Source organism: Vicugna pacos, chromosome 9, assembly GCF_048564905.1.
Source record: "Vicugna pacos chromosome 9, VicPac4, whole genome shotgun sequence".
In the NCBI taxonomy this organism is placed as follows: Eukaryota; Metazoa; Chordata; class Mammalia; order Artiodactyla; family Camelidae; genus Vicugna; species Vicugna pacos.
In genome coordinates, this window is record NC_132995.1 from 13,577,042 (window position 1) to 13,598,335 (window position 21,294).

The window sequence follows — 21,294 nt, forward strand, 5'->3', positions numbered from 1 at the left end:
GGAGGAGATTAAGTAATTATATCATTTAGTTCTAGAAATGAATATCCCCCAAGTTCCTGTTTTGTCTCGATAGAGCAGCATGGCAGGTTTACCTCCGTCAGTAGGTGTTAACAAGCATTTTCTCTGCATTTGTTTCTTCTATGCCTAGTTTAAATTATATAAAGCATAGATGTTAATAGTAGTTTAGGTATTAGAATATAACTTTTTTTTTCTGGTGTATGTGACAGTGAAGTGTTTTCCACTGTGGATTATAGACCATAAACATCTAGAAACAATACACTTAAAGGTGAAAAGTAAAGTGTTTCAGTTTTACTTGGGTTTGAACATTTTCCACCCTAAAAAAAGGTGAGAAGTGTTGTTTTATCTTTTTGCAAATCTCTTCAATGTCCAGTTTAACAGAACATAGCTAGTATTTTATACGTGCTCCTACAGTTAATCTGTTGACATAAATAAGGAAAATCTGGCCTCACACAGATATAGTTAGAAAATGGACAAGTGTTTTAATGAACTTTTCAGTAATTGTCTCAATATTATTCTTTGATATTATACCAACAAGCAACAAGTGGTAATTTTTTAAAGGTTACTTATAATGTGGAATCTGGCTTTTTAGCTCTTAAATTAAAACCCATTTGTCTATCTTATACTTTAATATACCCACAGATGATACTGCAGCATTATGTACTAATCATTTGGAAAATATTGATTTAGTGAATTAGGCAGATCTCTCATTGCCATATTTCATTATATGGTATTATAAAATCACATTCATTATTAGCATCACCGATCTCATCACAAAGGACTAAGTATTGGGAGGGGGTCAAGTTCATGGTGGCGATATCTTGTTTTTCATGATATTCTAATTTTTTGCTTGAAAATCAAATTAACAAGAATTACTATCAGTGTTCTTTATTGTCAGTTTAAAAATCACTTCAATTTTGATAAAATGTCTATCAAATATCCAAGTCTGAGTCATCTTATTCAAAATCTGTCACCTAATATTTCAAATAAATTTGATGTCCATAAAAAGGTAGCTGGTTTGGCTCACAAATAAAACAATCATAGAAGTGCATTTCCTTGAAACAACTTCATACTTCAACATGAAGGACTTTATGAGTATTTCTCTTTTCATCACATAAAATTTTTAAAAGATGTGTTTGGATCAACTTTAGTATCCTAACTGTGATATTACAGTGCTGTTTTATAAAACATTACCATTGGAGTAAAACGGCCAGAGTACATGGGATCTCCCTATATAACTTCTTACAACTGTGTGTTAATCTACAATTATCTCAAAATTAAAAGTATAATTTTAAAATGTTTTACTCAAAGGTCAAAATTCAACAAAATTAAATTTTTACTATTTTATGAATAAGAATGTTATTCAAGTGGAATTGGCTTTTTTTTTTAACCACAAGTCAGGGGAAGAAAAGAATATAATAACTAGAAGTACGATTTGGTGACACTGCCTTGATTCATGTTAAAGCCAGCAGTTTTATCCACGCTGCTTTTGCACCATCAGCACAAATTCCAGCGCAGCAACAAAAAGCAAGCAATGCCTTAAGAGTTACAATGAAATTTGTTTTGGCCATGCAGATCACTTGAAAGAGCCCCCAAACACCCTCTGACCACACTCAGAGAACCACTGATCCATAATAATAGAACAGAATTAAATGAAAGTTATATTAAAATTTACTGCAAACTCTTTTTAATCTGGAACATTTCAATGGTGACCATAACAGGCTTAATGGATTTGAAGCAATACTCATTGTTTCATACTGTTTATCATCTTTTCTTCAAAAACTTCTCCATGCTTTATAGTCTACTACTTACCAGAGGATTGGCAGGATGGGCAGCGGTTGGTCTGGGCCACTTTTTCTGTCTGTTTTAAACATCTAGACCTAACACCTCAGGATATGAAGTGGGGGGCACTAGTGGATTGGTAATCCAGACATAGATTGAAAAAAATAAAAAATAAAAACACATGACTGAGAAGACTTATCTGAATACCATGTCGTGTTTGCCTTCTATTCAGCTTCCAAATTTGCACACAGATTTTAATGTTAGGCCCCGATGGACAACTCAGGTTACCTGTCCCAATTCTGTCTCCTCTCGGGCAGGAGGCCTTATGTGGGTTTAAGAATCAGTAGAGGTGGGTCTGGACAGGGCCAAAGGATGGGACTTCTTTCTACCCCTTTCTCAGAACATTTCCAGGTCCTTCTGTTTGGTTGCTGCTCCACAGAAATGTCTCCCAGGGTTTGTATCTCTTTGGATCTGCTTGACTCTTCATATACTGGCAGTGCTCTTTTTTTTTTTTTTTCCCTGTTGAGAGTTTTAAATACTTCAGGGCAAAATCTTTTTTTTTTTTTAAAGTACTGATTACACTGAAAACTGAAATATTCCTTCTAAAAGTTAAAAAGCAGTAAATGGTACACGTTTAATTTTGGAATCCTTCTTTTTGTGACATGATTTTATGCAAAAGAATAATTAGAGTCTAAGACTCAAAGAGATTAAAACACAAAATGTATTTTTCTGCTGTGAAAGAGCAAGGGCATTGGGCCAGGATTTACCACAGAGAGGAAGAAGAAAAGCCATGGCACTTGCTCCATCTAGGATAATACTTCATAATTTTCCACCAGGTTCTGCTCACTCCACTCAAACTCAGATTTTGAACAAAAAGTAAAACTCTACACCTCATACTATTTGAGATAGTGAGTCCCTAACACACTCCTTTGGGTGTTGAAATTTGGGGACCTCTTTTATTTCTTTCCCTAAATTGAGGGTCAATGATCCAAGCACTGAATCTTGTACTTGAAATCCTGCTTCACCACTTTCTAAATACTCATATATTTTGTTTTCTTATGGTTTTAAATATCTATTCTAAACACCTATACACAGATAAAAAGATGTATGTTATTATACAATTCCTATACTTCCTGCCCATTCTTGGAAATTTTTATTTTCCAAATAAAATTCACAATCATTAGTCAAGTTTCATGAAAAAAACCTGGGCCTTGGGACAAAATCCTAAGTGAATTTGTGGGACATGGTCATTTTCAAAAAGAGAGTATCCTCAACCAAAAAAGTAGTATATTTTACAACAGGTGGAAAGATTTAAACCAAATAATTACTAATGGGATGTTGTATGGTGATTCAAAGAATAGAAAGTAATTTCATTTTGTGTTTCTGTATATATGTGCACGTTTTCTTCGTAACACTAAATAACACATTTCTAGGCTAAATGCACTAGTTAATAAAAATAGCTTCAGTATGGATTCAACCTGGAAACCAGAGAGTGCCCCAGGAAGCGAGCAAACGTACGGTATTTCCAAAAATGGACACCTCTTCCCAAACCTAGAGCTACAATAGTTAGTCTTTCTTACCTGTCAGCCCTCTGTCTAATAAAACCTTCTACCCACGCACTCTCTCTGTCCCCATGAGTTCACCATTTCCCAAGCTCTCCCTAAAGCTGACTCTGCTGGGTTATGCTCCGGGGAACTAAGATTAAATCAGCCATGGTTTCTGTCAAGCCTCTTGTTCGCAGAAGGCCAGGCAGACATTAAATATGAGCTCTAGAACTGTTGTTTCCTTAACATCCAGGTTACTGTGGAAGGAGAGCTCAAGAATACTTGGGAAACAACATTAGAATAGTGTCCATTCTCTCATTTCAACCTACTTAAGAAGTACTCTCCCCCATCAAGTTACCTGAGAGCTGTCCACAACCTCCATCCCCACTAGGGAAAGCCAGAGCTCCTGAAAACGGGCCAGCAATTCTTCAGGTGGGCTAGAGACGTTGACCCTTACAGTCTCATGAGCACTCCCATCACACATAAGATGTCCCTGCTTTAGTGTCCGGCAATGGCGGATTTCTTACTAAAGCCACAGCCTTGGGTGTGACCTCTGGTGGCTCATGAAGGGTGATTATTGGCTAAAGGTTTCACTACACTCCTTGTACACTCAAGGTTTCTATCCTGAGTGTGTCCTCTGATGCCTGATAAGGTTTGATTTCCGACTAAATCCTTGCCCACACTTCCTACAAACATAAGGCTTCTCTCCTGAATGTATCCTCTGGTGTCTAATTAGGTGTGACTGTCGGCTAAAGCCCTGCCCACACTCCCTGCACACATGGGGCTTCCCCCCTGAGTGTGCCCTCTGGTGTGTAATGAGAGTTAACTTATCACAAAAGCCTTGCCCACACTCCCTGCACACAAAGGGTGTATCACCTGAGTGTGCCCTCTTGTGCCGAAAGAGGTTTGGCTTCTGGCTAAACCTTCTGCCACACTCCCTGCACATGAAAGGCTTTTCCCCTGAGTGTGTCCTCTGGTGTGAGATGAGGGTTGACTTATCGTTAAAGCCTCGGCCACACTCCCTGCATACAAATGGCTTCTCCCCGGAGTGCGTCCTCTGGTGTGTGATGAGGGTTGATTTCCGGGGGAAGGCTCTCCCACACTCCCTGCATAAAAATGGCTTCTCCCCAGTGTGTGACCTCTGGTGTTTGTTGAGGTTTGACTTCAGGCTAAAGCACTGCCCACACTCCAGGCACACGTAAGGTTTAAGCCCTGAGTGTGTTCGCTGGTGTGTCTTGAGGTTTGATTTCCAGCTAAAGTGACGCCCACATTCTGTGCACACATAAGGCTTCCCTCCTGTGTGTGTCCTTAAGTGTCTACTGAGGTGTGACTTCTGGCTAAAGCCTTGCTCACATTCCCTGCAAACATAAGGCTTCTCTCCTGAATGTATCCTCTTATGTCTGATGAGGTGTGAATGCTGGCGAAAGGCTCGCCCACATTCCCTGCAAACATAAGGCTTCTCCCCAGAGTGTGCCCTCTGGTGTGTGATGAGGTTCGACTTCAGGCTAAAGCTCTGCCCACATTCCTTGCACATGTAAGGCCTGACCCCTGAGTGTGTCCGCTGATGTGTGAAGAGGTTTGACTTCCAGGTAAAGCCTCGTCCACATTCCTTGCACATGTAAGGTTTCTCCCCTGAGTGTGTCCTCTGGTGGGTGACAAGGTTTGATTTCCAGGTAAAGCCTCGCCCACATTCCCTGCACACATAAGGCTTTTCCGCAGAGTGTGTCCTCTGGTTTCTGATGAGGACTGACATACTGCTAAAGCCTTGTCTCCACTCCGTGTACATGTAAGGTGTCTCCCCCGTGTGTGTCTTCTGGAGGCTGAGCTGGTTTGACTCCTTGATAAAGCCTAGCCCAAGCTCTCCATATCTGATTGCTCCAAATCCTGAGACTTCTAAACCACACAGTATTTCCTCTGGGCTGGGCCCTACATCCACCACTAAGTGGTCTTCCTTGGCCCTTACTGGTTGTTCTTCCGGGAGGCTGGAGAACACCTCCGAAGTCCAGCTTCTGCTTTCTCTCCCACACACGGGCTTGGAATCTTCTTCTCTCTCTTGAATGTCTGCTTTGTTGCTCAAGCAGGTTTGACCAGACAGCTGCTCCTGCTGCTGTTCCTGATCTTCTGAATAGGGTTTCCCTGGACGGAGATGATTTCCTGCACATAAACTTGAGAGCAGCTGAGGGAGATGACTGAGCCACACATGTTGGCTGAGGGCTTGCTGACTAGAGAATGCTGGAGGACAGGGGGAACAAGGCTGAGTTTCCAGCTTTGATCCTGCTGAATAAAGAATGTTTTTAGTCAGAGCAGTCACGGATAGGGCTGCTAGGTAATTTTGCTTTGCCCACTGGTCATTCATAATATGTTTGCATTACTGCCTCGCACTCAGCCACCCTTCCCAAGATCTACTTTTCATTTCACTTTATACATTACATTTTTTATCGCAAAAATCTGCAAACTTGATCAGTGGGCCAAATCCAGCCTGCAACCTGCTTTTTGTATGGCTACGATATAACATTTAAAATATCCAGTTTTCAAAGAAACAGGAAAGAGTGACCCACACTTAGGGACAAAAGAGATTTCAAAACTGATACTATGACTATATTCAAAGAACTAAAGAAAACAATGTGTGAGAAAGTAAAAACAAACAAAAAGAAAACACTGTGTGAAAAATTAAAAGCAAGTATGATAACAACTTAAAATGGAGAATCTCAATAAAGAATAGAAACCATTAATAAGAAACAAAAGGAAATTCTGAATTAAGAAGTAAAATAACTAAAATTACAAAGTTACTAGGCAGATACAATAGCATGTTTGACTTTGTAACAGAACCAGTGAACTTGAAGAGAAATCATTAGAAATTACCTAAAATGGTAGAACAGAGTGAAAGAATGACTGAAGAAAAACAAAGAGCCCCAGAAATCCATAGGGTTTCAACCAACTTGACCAAACTGACACGTATGGAACACTTCATCCAACAATTGCCAAATGCATATTCTTTTCAAGTACACACAGAACGTTCTCCAGGACAGATCATACGTTAGGCAAAAAACCAAGTCTCAGTAAACTTAAAAAGGTTAAAATTATACAAAATATGTTTTCCCTACCACAAAGGAATTAAATTAGAAACCAGAAAAGGAACGAAAGACGGAAAAACCACAAATATGTGGAAATTAAACAAGACACCTCTAAGTAACTCATGGGTCAGAGAAGAAATCAGAAGAAAAATTGAAATATATTTTGAACTGAATGAAAACTAAACCCAGCATAATAAAGTTTATGGGCTGCAGCTAAAGAAGTGATTAGAAAGATATTTATAGCTTTAAATGCTTGTATTTGAGAAGAATGGTTTCAAATCAATCATCCAAGATTCTATCTTAAGAAATTAGAAAAAGAGCAAATAAAGCATTAAACAAGCAGAAGGAAAGAAATAATACACATTTACAAGAAATTAATCAAATAGAAAATCATAAATGAATAGAGAAAAACCAATGAAATTAAAAGTTGTTTTTTGAAAAGCTCTATAAAATTGAGTAATCTTTAGCTAGAAGAAAAAATAAAGACAGAAACTATCAAATCAGAAATTAAACAGAACATCATTACTGACCTCACAGAAATTAAAAGGGAGTATTATAAAAACTTTATGCCAACAACTAGACAACAAAGGCAAAACAGAAAAAGTCTAAAAAGACACAAGCTACCAAGACTAACTCAATAAAAGCTAGACTATCTGAATAGACCTGTAATAAGTGACAAGACTGAATTAGTTAATTAAAAGTCTTCCCAAAAAGACAAGCCCCTGTCCAAGTGTCTTCACCAATATTTAAAGAAGAAATGATACAAATCCTTCACAAACTCTTTCAGAAATAGAGAAGGAGAGAAAATCTCCCAACTCATTCTACGTAGTCATTATCCAGATACCAAAGCCAGACAAAGATATCAAAAAGAAAGTGAAAAAAAAAAAAAGTAAAATACAGATCAATACCCCTTGTAAACATGAGTGACAAAATCCCTAAAAAATATTAGAAAACTAAATCCAGCAGTAAGCCAAAAAGAATTATACACTACAGTAAGGTGGAGTTTATTCTAGGATTGCAAAGTTCATTTAACATCTGAAAATCAATTAATGAAATAGATCATATTAACAAAATAAAGACAAATACTACATGTCCATCTCAATCGATGGAGAAAATCCAATACCCATAAATAATAAAAACATTCAACAAACTAGGAATTGAACTGAATTTCCTCAACCTGATAAAGGGCATCTACATAAAACCTACAGCTAAGATCACAGCTAACATCATACTTAATGGTAAAAGGCTGAATGTTTTCCCCTAAGTTCAGAAACAAGACAAAGGTGTCTGTTATCAACAACTCCACTCTACACTGCACTGGAGGTTCTAGCCAAAAAGCTAAAGGAGGATGAGGAGAAGGAGGGGAGCAGCAGAACAAGGAAGAGGAGAAGAAAGAAGTTAGAGACATCTAAATTGGAAGATGTAAGCCTCTCTTCCGTTTACAGATTATATGACCCCGTATGTACAAAATTCCAAGGAATCGTCAAAAAAGGGACAATAAATGAGCATTGTATTTAGTAAGGTAATATGATAAGAGCTCAAAATACAAAAATCAATTGTATTTCTGCATACTAGGAATGAACATTCCACAAATGAAATTAAGAAAACAACACCATCCACAGTAACATAGGTAATAATAAAATATTGAGGAATAAATTTGACAAAAGTTATCGTAAGACATGCAAACTGAACATTTGCAAACACTGCTGAGAGAAATTAGTCCTAAATAGATAATCATAGATTAGAAGACTCAATATCATTAAAATTGTGATTTTCCCTAAATTGATCTATAGATTCAATGCAATCCCTAACACAACCAGAGCCGGACTGTTTTGTTTTGTTTTGTTTTGTAGAAACTGACAATATGACTCTAAAATTTGTGTGGCAATTCAAGAGACAGAGAAGAGCCAAAATGATTTTGAAAAAGTTAGAGGATTTACACTACTCAACTTTAAAACTTAATGTAAGGCCCCAATAATGAAGATAGTGTGCTACTGTCATAAGAGGCATAGAGATCACTGGAACAAAATTAGGAGTACAGAAATGAACCCTTAGATTTACAGTCAATTGATTTTTGACAAAGGTGCCAAGACAGTTGAAAGAGGGAAAGCATACTCTTTTTAACAAATACTGCCAAGACAACTGAATATTCATATGCAAGAAAATTTAGAATTTAGACTTTCACTTGATACATAAAAATTAACTCAAAATGGATCACAGCCCTAAGTGTAAAAGCTGAAAGTATAAAATGTCTAGAAGAAACCAAAGAAGAAAATTTTTGTGGCTTTGTGTTAAGCAAACTTCTTAGTTATACCACCAAAAGCACGATTCATTAAAAACAAAATTGTTAAACTGGACAGCATCAAAATTTAAAACTTTTATGCTTGAAAAGACACCATTATGAGACTGAAAAGACAAGCCATGGACTTGTCTTTCCTCTGAAACTTCATTTTAGTTGAAAATAACTGAAAATCCTATATCTGATATAAGACTTGTGTCTAGAATATGTGAAAAACCCTTACAACTCAAAAAGAAGACAAACCACCCAACTTAAAAATGGGCAAAAGAACTGAGTAGCAGTTTCACCAAAGAAGGCATGCCAGTGGTTAACGAGCACATGAAAAGATCAACATCACCAGGCATTAGGGAAATGCAAATTAAAACCACAGTGAAAGACCACTACACACTCAGTAGAATGTACATAATCAAAATCGGAGACAATTCCAAGTGCTGACAAGGATGTAGAGAAACTGAGACCCTAATACACTGCTACTAGAAAAATGAAAAATAGAAAATAAAAATATGACAGAAATGTAAAATATAAATGCTAATAAAAATGTACAGCCACTTTGGAAAATAATTTTGCAGTTTCTTAAAAAGCTAAACATAAACACACCATATAGTCCAAAAATTCTGCTCCTAGTTACCTATCCAAGAGAAGTGAAATCAAATGTCCACATCGAGACTGGTACATGACTGTTCCTAGCAGCACTATTCACAATAACAAAAAAATGGACACAATCCAAATGTCCATCAACCTGTGAATAGGTAGACAAAATATAGTATAGCATATAATGGAATATTACATGGCAATAAAAAAGGATGAATTACTGACACATGCTGCAACATGGATGAACCTCGAAAACACTATGCTGAAAGAAGCCAGTTATGATATTTTTTGATACTATTTATATAAAATGTCCAGAAAAAAGCAAATCTATAGAGATACCTATCAATGGTTTCCTGGAGCTCAAGTGGGAGATAGATGCAAATACATCCAAGGTAACTTTTTGGAGTGATGGAATGTTCTAAAGTTGGATGGAAGTGATGATCACACAACCCTAAAAGTTTACTAAAAACAGTTAGACTATACACTTTTAAGTAGGTTATGGTATATAAGTTATACCTCAATGAAATTGTTAAAAAAGCAGGAGCCATGAAACTGTATACTTCTAAACCATCAGTGCCATCATAGACAGAGAGGTTATGGAAATGGTCTATGTTAAGAGAGACTAAAGAGGGTTGACATGTAAATGCACTACTGGATCATGTTCTGGAGAGGAAAAAGGATATACTGTGTCTAGTGACAATTGTAATATGAGAGGTAGATCATAGATATTAGATAAAATTATTGTATCAAAGTTTACTTGTTTCAGATTTACTCAAGTTGATAACTGTACTGTTGTTACATTAGAATATTACCAGTCTTGGAAAATCTTTTAACAAACATCAACATATGAGCCTACACATAGACACACACATATGTACATAAATATATACTCATACACATGGTGGGGGGAAAAGGGAGAGTGCACACGCCCATGACAAAGCAAACTGGGTAAAATATTAATAGTGATTTTGTCATGCCATTTTATATATATAATATATATACCATATATATTTATATATATACATGCGTGTAGACGATATAAAAGGTATTCTTTGCACTATTTTTGTTCTTGTAAACTTTCTGTAATTTCGAAGTAATTTCCAAATATCAAATCAAAAGTAAACAGAATGAAGCCCATTTCTGAGAATGGCAGCAGACTGAATTGGTATCCCCTGCAAAAAAACACCACCAAATGAGAGGCAGGGAAGCTTCCTGGTGGAGGAAAGAGACAAGGCAACCAGGAAGGTCCCTCCATCAACTCAAGATGTTGTTCTGGAAAGGAAGTCACACCAGGCAGCCTTACGGGGCCTCAGGGTCTTAGAAAGAGCTCCCCCCAGTACCTGAGAGATGTCTCCTTCTTCCCTACCTGCCACGCTGTGGATGGTCCAACTCCCCTGTGTCACACTCACCTGGGCAGAGTCTCAGCAGACTTTGTCTCTCCTCTTTCCAGGGCTCTTCCCCTCGCTCCAGCTGAGAAATGAGTTTTGGTTTGGAAAATGGGATTTCTGCTCAGAAGGAAAGAAAACAAGGAGACTCTTGGTTGTGGGCTCAAGGGACCACCCTGGAACTCAGAGCCAAAATGGGGAGGGAAACCCAGAAGGTGGTACAAAGGACCTATGAATAGTGAACTCTCTGCAGTAGGAGGGTTGAGTGAGCAAAGGTGAGTCCATTCAGAAAAACAGCATATTAACACTTGATAAATGAAAATCTCCTGAGTTTGGGGCAAGATGAAGTTTAAAAAAAAAAAAAAAGCCCCAGCCTTGGGAAGGAGACCTGGAAATGCAGGGTGACATATACAATACGAATAAATCTACCTGCTTTCAACTCTACTGAATACAGATCTAGTCTGAGGAAAAAGGTAAATTATTGTTTTTAAGTCCAACCCTAAGGCAAAGCTGCTGTGTGAGTAGCCTTTCTTCCTGGCGTACAGAAAATCCTCTGTGGAGCAGATTTTAAGTGTTAAGGGAAGCCATTCTTACCCAGTGAGATAAAGTGGCTGTAAGTCTCCAGCATCACCTCCCTGTGCAGGGTCCTCTGAGCAGGGCTCAACAACCTCCACTCCTCCTGGGTGAAGTCCACAGCCACATCCCCGAACACCACGAATGCCTTTTAACACAAAACACACCCCTGCTCATACAGGAGTCCGCCTTGCCCACACCTCAGGGTAAGGGATCAAAAGGCTTCCCTGAGGAGGTAGAGAAGATTCTAGACCTTACTATGAATGGTGAATGAAGGATGACAGAATATACCACTACAAAATATGCCACTTTGGCATACAGATTACTTTGCACTGAATTAATAAGCAGACACAAGAAAAGCTCTCTGCCCTCCATTTGCCTAAAAGCAGAACGTAAATTTGTAAAAGTGTCTCCCCTCCTCTCTACCAGGAGGACAGAAATTAATCCCCAGGGACAACTCTAGACCCTTATCAGCCAGAGATGTGCGCCAGAGAAATCTACACAGTAAATCTTTAATAACTAGCACTTATCTTCCATTAATTCCCACAATTTTCTATCCTAGAAGTGCAAAGCCCTTTTCCTTTGTCTTGTCACTTCTCTAAGGAGTTATTGTTCTTTTGTTAAGATGATTAATAAGCTCAAGTTCTAAGCACCTCTTTCAAGTTACCCATCACCACGTACTCCCATGTATATGCATGATGCACATGCTAATAAACTTCTCACTGTTTTTCTCTTGTAAATATGTCTTTTGCCTAATTCACAGGGCCCCAGTCAATGAACCTAAGATGGGTAGAGGAAAAGAGAATTTTTCTTCTACCCTACACGACCTTGGTGCCTAGAATTCAAAGACCATTATTCTCCCATCTCCATCCAGCCAGCATCATTGGGGCACCTGTCACTGTCAACGTCCTAGGTTCAATGCTATGAGGGATAAAAGCAAAACAAAAGTCCTTTCACATTGGGAGCTTTAAGTCTAGGCAGGAAGGCATCACACACACAAAATTAAAGGGAAAAAATAATCATCTTGCTGAGTCTGAAGAATTTAAGAGACTACTTGCTCTAAGCATTTATGTTCTACATGAAGCACCTCAGCCTCTGGGGTGGGGAACCTACCTATCCCCAACGAGTTTACCCTTAGGCAAATTAGTTAACCTCCCAGCACCTCAGTTTCTTCTTCTGTGATCTGAGAATAACAGTGCTTATCTCCTAAGGTTGTGCTTAGGATCCGATGAGTAGAGAAACGTAAGGACTCAGACAACTGACTGCTCCACACAGGAAGTGCTCGGGCGGAGGGGGTCCTCCCTGGCCGCTCTGTGTGAAATTCCATCCGCTCATTAGGATTCTTATTCCCCTTTCCCACTTTGCTGCACGCCCTTAACTCTAGAAATTGCATGTGTTATTCACTTTTATTTTCTGACTCCTCAGTAGACTATAAGCTCCATATGCATTACTTACTACCATTGCCCCAGTGCTTAGAACAGAGCCTGCAAACACTAACCAGTCAAGTATTTTTAGATGATTTCACATGCATTTGTTATTGTTATCCCTCTGTGACTTAGAAAGCTATACACTGGAGGGTGGGAATAGAAGCAGTCCTTGGCATGAAGGTTTTGGTGACATGTCTTAGCTTGAAGATGTGTAGAAACCAAGCCCAAATAAGCTAGGATATTTTCTATCCCATGAAATATTTTGTCTTTTAAAACAGGGCACAATCTGCAGTCCACAGATAGATTTAGTTTGACCCATACACCGCTTTAAAATTTTTTAAAATATCAATTATATATTAAGAGATTTCGCATAAAAAGCTCAGCTTACAGGTCCTTTTGAAAAACCCGTAAGTCTGACCGCTCTGGGCTCTGCACTGCTGCACAGCCACAGCTGGCTGGCTGGAGGTGACCTATGCTGGGGGTCCGTTAGCCTAGGCATGCTATTGGCAGACGGCTACAACTCCTGCCTTACCAGTTTCACCCACTTAGGTACATGACTGGTCTCTTCGGTGATTTGATTTTGCATCCCCTTCTCAGAATACCTTCACTCCTTGAGGGATGACACTGTACCTCTCAAACTAATTCCATGCTGTGCCCTCCTCATGGCTCTTACACACGTGGAGGACCTTCCCCTAAATTTCCTGTCCCCTACCAGCTGTTCTACGCTGGCTGGGCTGTGGAATGGTCTTAAGACACCACTCCCACCTTGCCCCCACCCCTACAATAACAGCAATCCCAGAATGCAGCCTGCCTCAACGTAATTAACCATAAAGAGCACAGAGAGGATGAATAAGAGCTATGGTTCCCACTCCTCATTCCTGATTATATTTTAGAGCTAACTGTGTGGTGTTTTAAATTATGGGTTTCTGGGTCCCACCACAAATCAATACAATCAGACTCTCTAGGGGCAGGGCTTTTATATTATACTTTTAAGGGCTCCTAAGTATAGTCATGGTTGAGAATCACTGGGTCAGAGGACTCTCAAGAGGCAGAGGACAGTGTGGGATAGAGAGATCAGAGAAGGTTTCCTGAGAGGGAAGTATGATCTTGATCTTAAAGGCCAGGCAGGATTGCAAAGAATCAAAGAGAGCGAGGAGGGCTAGGTACTCCAGATAAGGTGTGAGGATGGGAAGAAACAAAGAATAAAAAGTGGCCAGTTGCAAAAGAGAGCAGGCAGGTGGTAGCAGCCTACAGAGAGTCTGAAAGATCAAAGGAATATAAATCTCTATCCTTTACTGTGCATTTAATGCAGTATTTGAGTATTACCCTTGAACTGATGGTAGAGGATGGCACATGTGGACAGACAGGTGGTAAAGCACACGTAGCAAAATACTCATTGTTGAATCCAGGTGGTGGGTATGTGAGTTATCAATGGGCGAGTCTTTATATTTTTTTATGTAGGTTCAAAGCTGTTCAGAATTAAATGTTAGAGAGAAAAAGACTATTCACTTATTCAGGTATCTGCCTAGTCCCTGTGGTGATCTGATCTTACAATCCTTTTTCAGAATGAACATACACACACATACGCACCCATATCTTGAAAATCTCTGACCAAGGAGCTACGTTGGAGACCAGCCTATGTTATTTCAACAGGTTGAACACAACTGGTATTCCTGCAGCTCTAAAAAAATTCATGGTTTCCTTGTCTGCTTGTCTGTGAACCATGCATGTGTGTGTGTGTGTGTGTTGTGGGCGGGGGTTGGTAAACACTAACTGGATGTTCCATTCCAAATCTCTCCCACTGAGAAGCAACACAGCTAGAGTTGGGGAACTAAAGTCAAGAGGAGGCCTGACTGGTGTAAAAGTAATCCATCCCCTTGTCAGCTGAAGAATGGATCTATCAGCCAATGCTAACCAACAAAGTCACAAGACGCCTGCTCTAGGATTCTAGCAGAAGACTTCTTCATTTTTAAGACGGAGTAATGGGAAGCTAATACTTTTCCTGAGGCTCATAATGTGGGCACAGATTACCCCCAAAGAGGCAGCAGAGCTTAGTGTACTGGCTTAGAGTATGGTTCCTGAACACAGCACCGGCATACCTTGGGAACTTGTTAGAAATACAAATTCTCAGGCCCCACCCCAGAAATTTTGGGGGCGGGGCCCAGCAATCTGTTTTAACAAGCCTTCCAGGTGACTGATTTACAGTAAAGTTTGCAAACTACTCAGTAATTAAAAGCACACTCTGGAGACAAACTGTATTCAAATGACAGTTCTCTTTCTCCCATGACTTTGCATCAGTAACTTAACATCTCTGTGTCTCAATTTTCTAACAATGGACATTATAATAGTACTTACCTTTTAGGGTTGTTGTGAGAAATAAAGTCTAATTGTCTAAGTGGGGTTTCCTGTTGCCTGCAACCAAAAGCATCCTATCTGACTGATAGATCGTTATACTAAGGGCCCTGTTGAATCATTCCTCCCTGTTTCTACTTTTTATGCGTTTATACCCTTTCTCCTCCTAAACTAACTCTTGGCTTGCCATGTGACGTGCTTTATCCCATGGGACATTAGCAAATATAATGCAAGCAGAGGTTTGAAAGGCATTTGGGTTTGGGGCTGGGTTTCTTTCTTTCTGTGCAGGAAACCTTGAGGCCATCATGTAAAAAGATTGAGTCTGCCTCCTGAAGAGGCCAGAGAGAACCAAGAATGGAGACACCTCAGCCAACCAGCCTGTCAACCCCCGGGCAAGTGACACCATATAGCTCCAGCTGAGCAGCCACATGAGCAAGCCCCAGTAAATCATAAGAACCACTCAGCTGTGCCGAGCCTAAATGGTGACCCACAAAATTGTGAACTAACAAATGACTTTGTTTTAAGCCCCTAAACTGGCACATAGAAATGAAGTGACACCATAACAACTACCTGAAACTTTTAGCTTTGGGACTAGGACATGGCAGAGGCTGGGAAAGCATCCAAGAAACTGATAGCAAAGGTTGGAAAAATAGTAAACAAACTGTTAGCAGAGGCTAGAAAAGTGGTGAGCTTGAAAAAAAGACAATGCTTGCTATGTATTAGCAAAACTATCTCCTGCATTAATTTAAAATCCAGAAAAAATACCTAATGAATTTTCAAGTCTGGCTAAAGAGATCTCCTGAAAGCCAGTTAAAAGCTTCAGCTAGATGCTTCTAGCTACACATGATAATATACAGAAAGAGAAGAGCAAAAGCAGCAAGTAAGCAGTTCACAAACATAATTTAGACGAAATATAGACAAGCCAGGACTTGTAGGTTGGAAAATAAAACTATCGTACATCTCCAGTCTCTCCAGCCAGCAAGAGTCTGAAGAAAAGAAATGGCTTCAGGGTGAAGATTAAGAGTTTGGCTGAAAGGCCTAAATTTTATGACCTCTGAAACTGTTAAAGTGATGCATAGCAGATTCTAAACTAGACAAAAGGGCTTCTGAGATTCTTACAGGTATTGTCCCACAGCATCGACACCCCACCCAAAGATGAGAGATCTGGAAAAGAATTATATTTTTGTTTAATAGAATAATATAATCTGATACATGGGAAACCCAAAGAGTTTTTAAAGAAGTTGTATCAGCTTGACTAAAAGGACTAGAGACAGTTCAAAATGAAGAAGCCTCTTATGTGCCTCCAATTCCTCCCCTTTTTGAATAGGAGTGTCTACTGCAGTTTTCCTGTCTATGTCTCACCATTTTATGCTACGTGAGTAGTTGGGGGCGGAGAAGAACAAATAACTTGTCTTTTTAGTATGTCTTGGACTGAAAGGAGTCTCACTGAAGAAGCCTTAGCCACATCCAGACTGATATACATATGATACTGGACTTTGAGTCTGAGGATGAAATTTCCGGGGATCCTGGGAGGTGGGTGAGTTTATCTTACACATGGGAAGGATATGGATCATTGGGACCAGAGCATAGTTACAGTAACGAATCCCAGTGAATAATGTCTCCCTGTATCTACACCCTTGTGCTAGTCCCTTCCACAATTCTGGACTTGGCCATGGGACTTGCTTTGGTCAAAGGGACATTAGTAAACGTAACATAAGCTGAGGCTTAAGGTGCTTGTTCATTGGGGTTGTCCTCTCTCTTGCCGTGTAGGGAAACCCAAAACCATCATTTGATCAAGTCTAAGCAGAGTCTCTGGAACAAGCCCAAGCCCACACAGAAAAGAACCAAGAAGAACCAATGCACCCTAGTCAACCAGTTTGGTAACTGTCAGGCACGGGTGGTCACTCAGCCCCAGTCAAACCACCAGCTGACTGCAGCAACAAGAGCCCAAGTGAAACCTGCAGAACACCCATCTGTGCCCAGCTCAAAATACTGACCTATCAAACTATGTGCTAATAAATGATTTTAAGTCAGTAAGTTTGGGGTAGTTTGTTATGCAGCAAAGGCTAACCTATATACTGATAAAGGAGTCTTGTTATATGAAAAATACTTTGCAACTAATATTAACCTTGATCTGCTAAGAGATCCTCATGCTGTCAGAAACTCCTAAAACAGATTTAGAGAGCAATAAATTCAGTCCTTCCATTTCTCACTCACTCTTGGGCATGAAGGCATTACGTTATAAAGAGGATGGATTCATCTGAATGACATGAATGGTTATTTCTCTCCCATTTCCAGCCAAATGCCTAAAAAATGAACATATCTAAAAGGTATATATGAAATTACTCCACTGTGGTGGCAATAAACACACTTCCAGAATGAATAATCAGAACACGATGTCATAAAGAGAACACATCTGAAATGAGGACTGTCCTGAATATTAAGATGCTGTTGTGAGCCACAGAAGGAAGGCTTCTGAACAGAAAAGCGATGCTATTGTAGTAATGTTTGGGGGAAATGAGGATTACAGATGTAATGGGTAGCAAAGGAACATATCACCATGGGGAAACAAATCAGGACATTATGATGAACATTCACATGAGAGAAGAAAAAGATCTGCACTGGCAGGTATACCCTGGGAATGTAAAACTGCACAATGTAAAGCAAAGACATGGTGGTGGAAGAAGGGAATCTCAAAAATGGAAGAAATAATTGATAGGGTCAAAGGTTTTAGAACAGGCAGGGTTCCAAAGCTCCAACTGGTGTGAGTGCCCACTGCTTCAAAACACCTTGTCATTTTTTTTTTGAGAATAAATACAAATCTATAAAAAGAATTTCAAGCACAAAGTTGGTCATAGAAGCATTATTTACAGTTAAGTATTGGGAACAAGTTGAATGTTACCCTATATTGGGAAATAGTGGATGGGTTCATCCATTCAAAGCACTTTGTAGAAATCACTTTCAGTGGGATAAATGTTGGCTGTTCCTTCACCTATTTAAAAATGGGTCTGAGTAGACACACTGTCTCTAACTTTAATACAATATGATTTTATCATTAATATCTATCGCAATGTATGTATGTAGGGGCGTGTGTGTATGCACATAAATTAAACCAAATCCCAATGATAAAAGAAATCCAAAAATAACAATGGAAGGCTCAATAAGTGTGCAGGCTGTGCTTTAACACATCATTGACTGTGGTCTATCAAGTGTTCTGTACAGTAGATATTCAGCAAATTTTTTCGATGGAATCAATGAAAAAATGCTAAGAATCAGTAATATCATGTGCCTGCCAGCCCAACTCACTTGTTACATATCTAATTTATCCTCTCAGGCAGTGATAGCTAATATTCTACTGTATGTTTGCTTAAATTGTTTTCTGTAATTCAGATGTCATGCATATCAGACTACCTGGAAATCCTCCCCAACCCCCTGAAATATGTGGTTAATTATATGCCTCAAATAACATCAAAACAAACAACAGAAACTCCTTTGTTACTTAGTTCCTTCGAATTAATTTATTTTAGGTTGTGGTTCCTCCAGGCACCAAACATTTCATGTGTGCCAGGTACGCCTTGAGGCACAGAGGATTCATCTTAAACAACTTATCCATTCAAATGCTTGTGCACTTTGATCAAGTTTTCATAATATCTTTTTTTTTAAGTATCAGGGCAAGAAAAGTCAGCTGACACAAATTTTTCTGGCTTTTCCCAGAAAACCAGAATGCTTCCCTATTAACATTAGGAGTGGTGAAGAAAGTACCCACATACTATGATTCAATGTTACCTTAGGAAATGCCCTGACTTGGATTTCTTATGCATTCTTGGCACTAACACCTTCCAAATTAATGAAACACTTTACAAATGAGAAACAAAGAACTCTCAAAGTTATTCTGATAACACCCAAGAAGTTATAAATCTCTACCATGGGAGGCCAGGATTAAGAATAAATCAAGATCTCATTTCCTGTCTATATTCTACTCTGATTTTTTGGATGAGGATAGTGAAGGCAGATCTGAAATAACCAAGTTAATGCATATCAAAAATCATAATAAACCAGCCTGACAACTGTGTTGGCACTCAATAAATGTTAGTCACATTCAGTTAAGTCAAGGTCTTCAGAGTCACCATGCTCAGGGATTAGAAAGTTTCCCCTTAAGTCCCTGTATGCCTATATTATTGATTTCCTTAAAGAAAATCCTTTCTCAACATCCTTCAAAACTCATCTTACTCAAAGACAAAGTCTACACTCCTGACCCTGGCACTCAATCTGGCCACCCAGACTCAGAGCTGGAAAATGAAAATCCTTCAGGGACCAGACAGGTAACAAAAATGAGAGGGGCAGGCAAAATGTTAACTGTCAATGGTTTCAACTCTGCAGGACCTCAGTATGAAGGATACTATGGGAAGTACAAACAGACTCTGCAGGACCTGTCCAAATGATGAAGACACTGCTCAGCTCAAATGTCCTTACAGAGTACAGTGCAATTTATTTTCAAAGAGGCAGGTAATCTAGAATTTTTGGTGAAATCCCGTTGCCAGATGCTGAAAATGCTCTCAAATGTAAAATCCAGGTCAGACCATATCAAACTCCTCTCTGCTCCAAGTGTGGACAGCTAGTTTGTATCTTCACAAGTACATATCTAAAAATAAACGTAAAATAAGTCCTTTGGCCACTATAATCTTCCCACACTGTGGCAAGGGTAGTGTGCCCAGTGGCCCAGCCTCAGACTAATCATTCTTTCTGCCCTCCTCCTACTGGTATGTCTTCACCAACTCTCCAATTTACCAGACACTCAAGGCTAGTTCAGACAGCCCTACTTCTCCTGGAGGTCCTCTCTAGCCACTGCAGGCCACTGGTTACTCCGCTGTCCCTGCCTTTCATCCTTATCACTGGACAACTAGCCTGGATGTCCCTGTATTTTCGTCTAAATTGTTCCATGTGCTGTTCACAATTAACTACTTTGAGAATGCCTTAAGTATGGGTGGAGCAGAAGGAAATGTTGAGGGACGATTCCATGTAATATGAGCCACTTCTCCAGGACCAGGAGTCAACTTTGTCCAGTACCAACAAGGCAGCTTCCAGAGCAAGAAAAGGTAATGGATCCATCCTCTTGACAGCCAAGATGGAATTTAACGGAAATTCTCACCTCTTTCTTGGCTTTCAGGAGCCTCGTGGCCATTTTCCTGGTCCCCTGAGTGCTCTCCCTGAAGAAGGGCAGTCTCAGAAGGCAGATCTGAGGGTGTGAAGAGAAATGAGAAGATGCCTAGTTGGAAAACCCCTTCCCAGTGCAGGCGGGGTCTGCTCCAGAGCCCCGTTACTTGAGATTGGGAGTGTCACAGAAATCGCCGGCACAAGCCAATTCCCATCCAGAGCTCTAGAGAAAGGGCCCAGGGTGACGGAGCACCCTCAAGCTCAGCCCCAAATTCTGGCCGCAGTGAAGCCCATATCCCCCAGCAGTGGAGAAAGGGTTTGTCTCTAAACCTGTGGGCTGGAGTGAAAGGAAAATGGGTGGCCTAGGAATGCCTACAGGAGAGCGCCCGATTTCGGAGGTAGCCTGGGTCCCCGTGAATAAAACGGGGACAAGCAGAGGGACGTGCTGAATGGACGAGGCTATGACTACAGGGCACTCACGGAACGCGGGATACACGGTGCGGATCCTGAGGCCGAAGCTCGGGAACCAAAAGAAGAGGTGTGGAAAAGACCAGAATAACATCTACCCCACCGCCATCCAGTCTAACGGGCTGAACCCACCAACCGGAAGTCTTCCTCTTACGCCACCTCCTCCCGCTAAGGGGAAAGCGGAAGGGAGGGCGGGAGTGGCCGCAAAGGCCTCTGGAGAGTGTAGTCTTTTGGATGTAGAAGGGGCCGGCGAATGGGCTTCTCCAATACAGGGTGACTGGCATCTGCACTTACACAGCCAACTTTAGGAGCCCATTGTTAAGATGCCCAGACCGCGAGTTTCTCCACCGAGGGCCAGTGAGATCTGCAAACCACGAGAGCGTCGCGGACACGCCTGAGGATTCTAGGAAATGTGGTCCTGGCTACCGGTGTTGCGGCGGCAGGTGGCCAGACTACGCATTGACCTTCAGCGGCGCGCGGGAGCCGCTGGGGCACCTAGGCTCCCCTACGCAAGTCTCTGCCCCGAGTTCCCTTTCTGGAGTTGAAACTGAGCTCAAGACATGTGGGGCCTGAGTCGGTGAGGGATTGGGGTGGGAGGGTGAACGAGGCTCAGAGTAAAACACTTGG

The 21,294-nt window shown here is 40.3% G+C and overlaps 1 protein-coding gene across 1 annotated transcript; it reads right to left on the reverse strand.

The window, feature by feature from the left end:
- Window positions 1-1,688: 1,688 nt before the first annotated feature.
- ZNF875 (zinc finger protein 875) lies at window positions 1,689-20,797 on the reverse strand. Its single transcript, XM_072968678.1, has 5 exons — window positions 20,680-20,797; window positions 20,195-20,281; window positions 11,288-11,414; window positions 10,718-10,813; window positions 1,689-5,621 (listed from the first exon to the last, which is right to left on the reverse strand). The coding sequence occupies exons 2-5, from the start codon at window positions 20,225-20,227 to the stop codon at window positions 3,964-3,966; spliced, it is 1,914 nt and encodes a 637-aa protein (XP_072824779.1). The 5' UTR covers window positions 20,228-20,281; window positions 20,680-20,797; the 3' UTR covers window positions 1,689-3,963.
- Window positions 20,798-21,294: the final 497 nt, after the last annotated feature.

Coding starts and splice junctions, on each gene's coding strand:
- ZNF875 (XM_072968678.1), bottom strand. CDS start 20,227: ATGGCCACGAGGCTCCTGAAAGCCAAGAAAGAG. Junction 11,415..20,194: donor TCCTGAAAGCCAAGAAAGAG/GTGAGAATTTCC, acceptor TTGTGTTAAAAG/GCATTCGTGGTGTTCGGGGA. Junction 5,622..10,717: donor TCTGCTGAGACTCTGCCCAG/GTGAGTGTGACA, acceptor TTCTTTATTCAG/CAGGATCAAAGCTGGAAACT.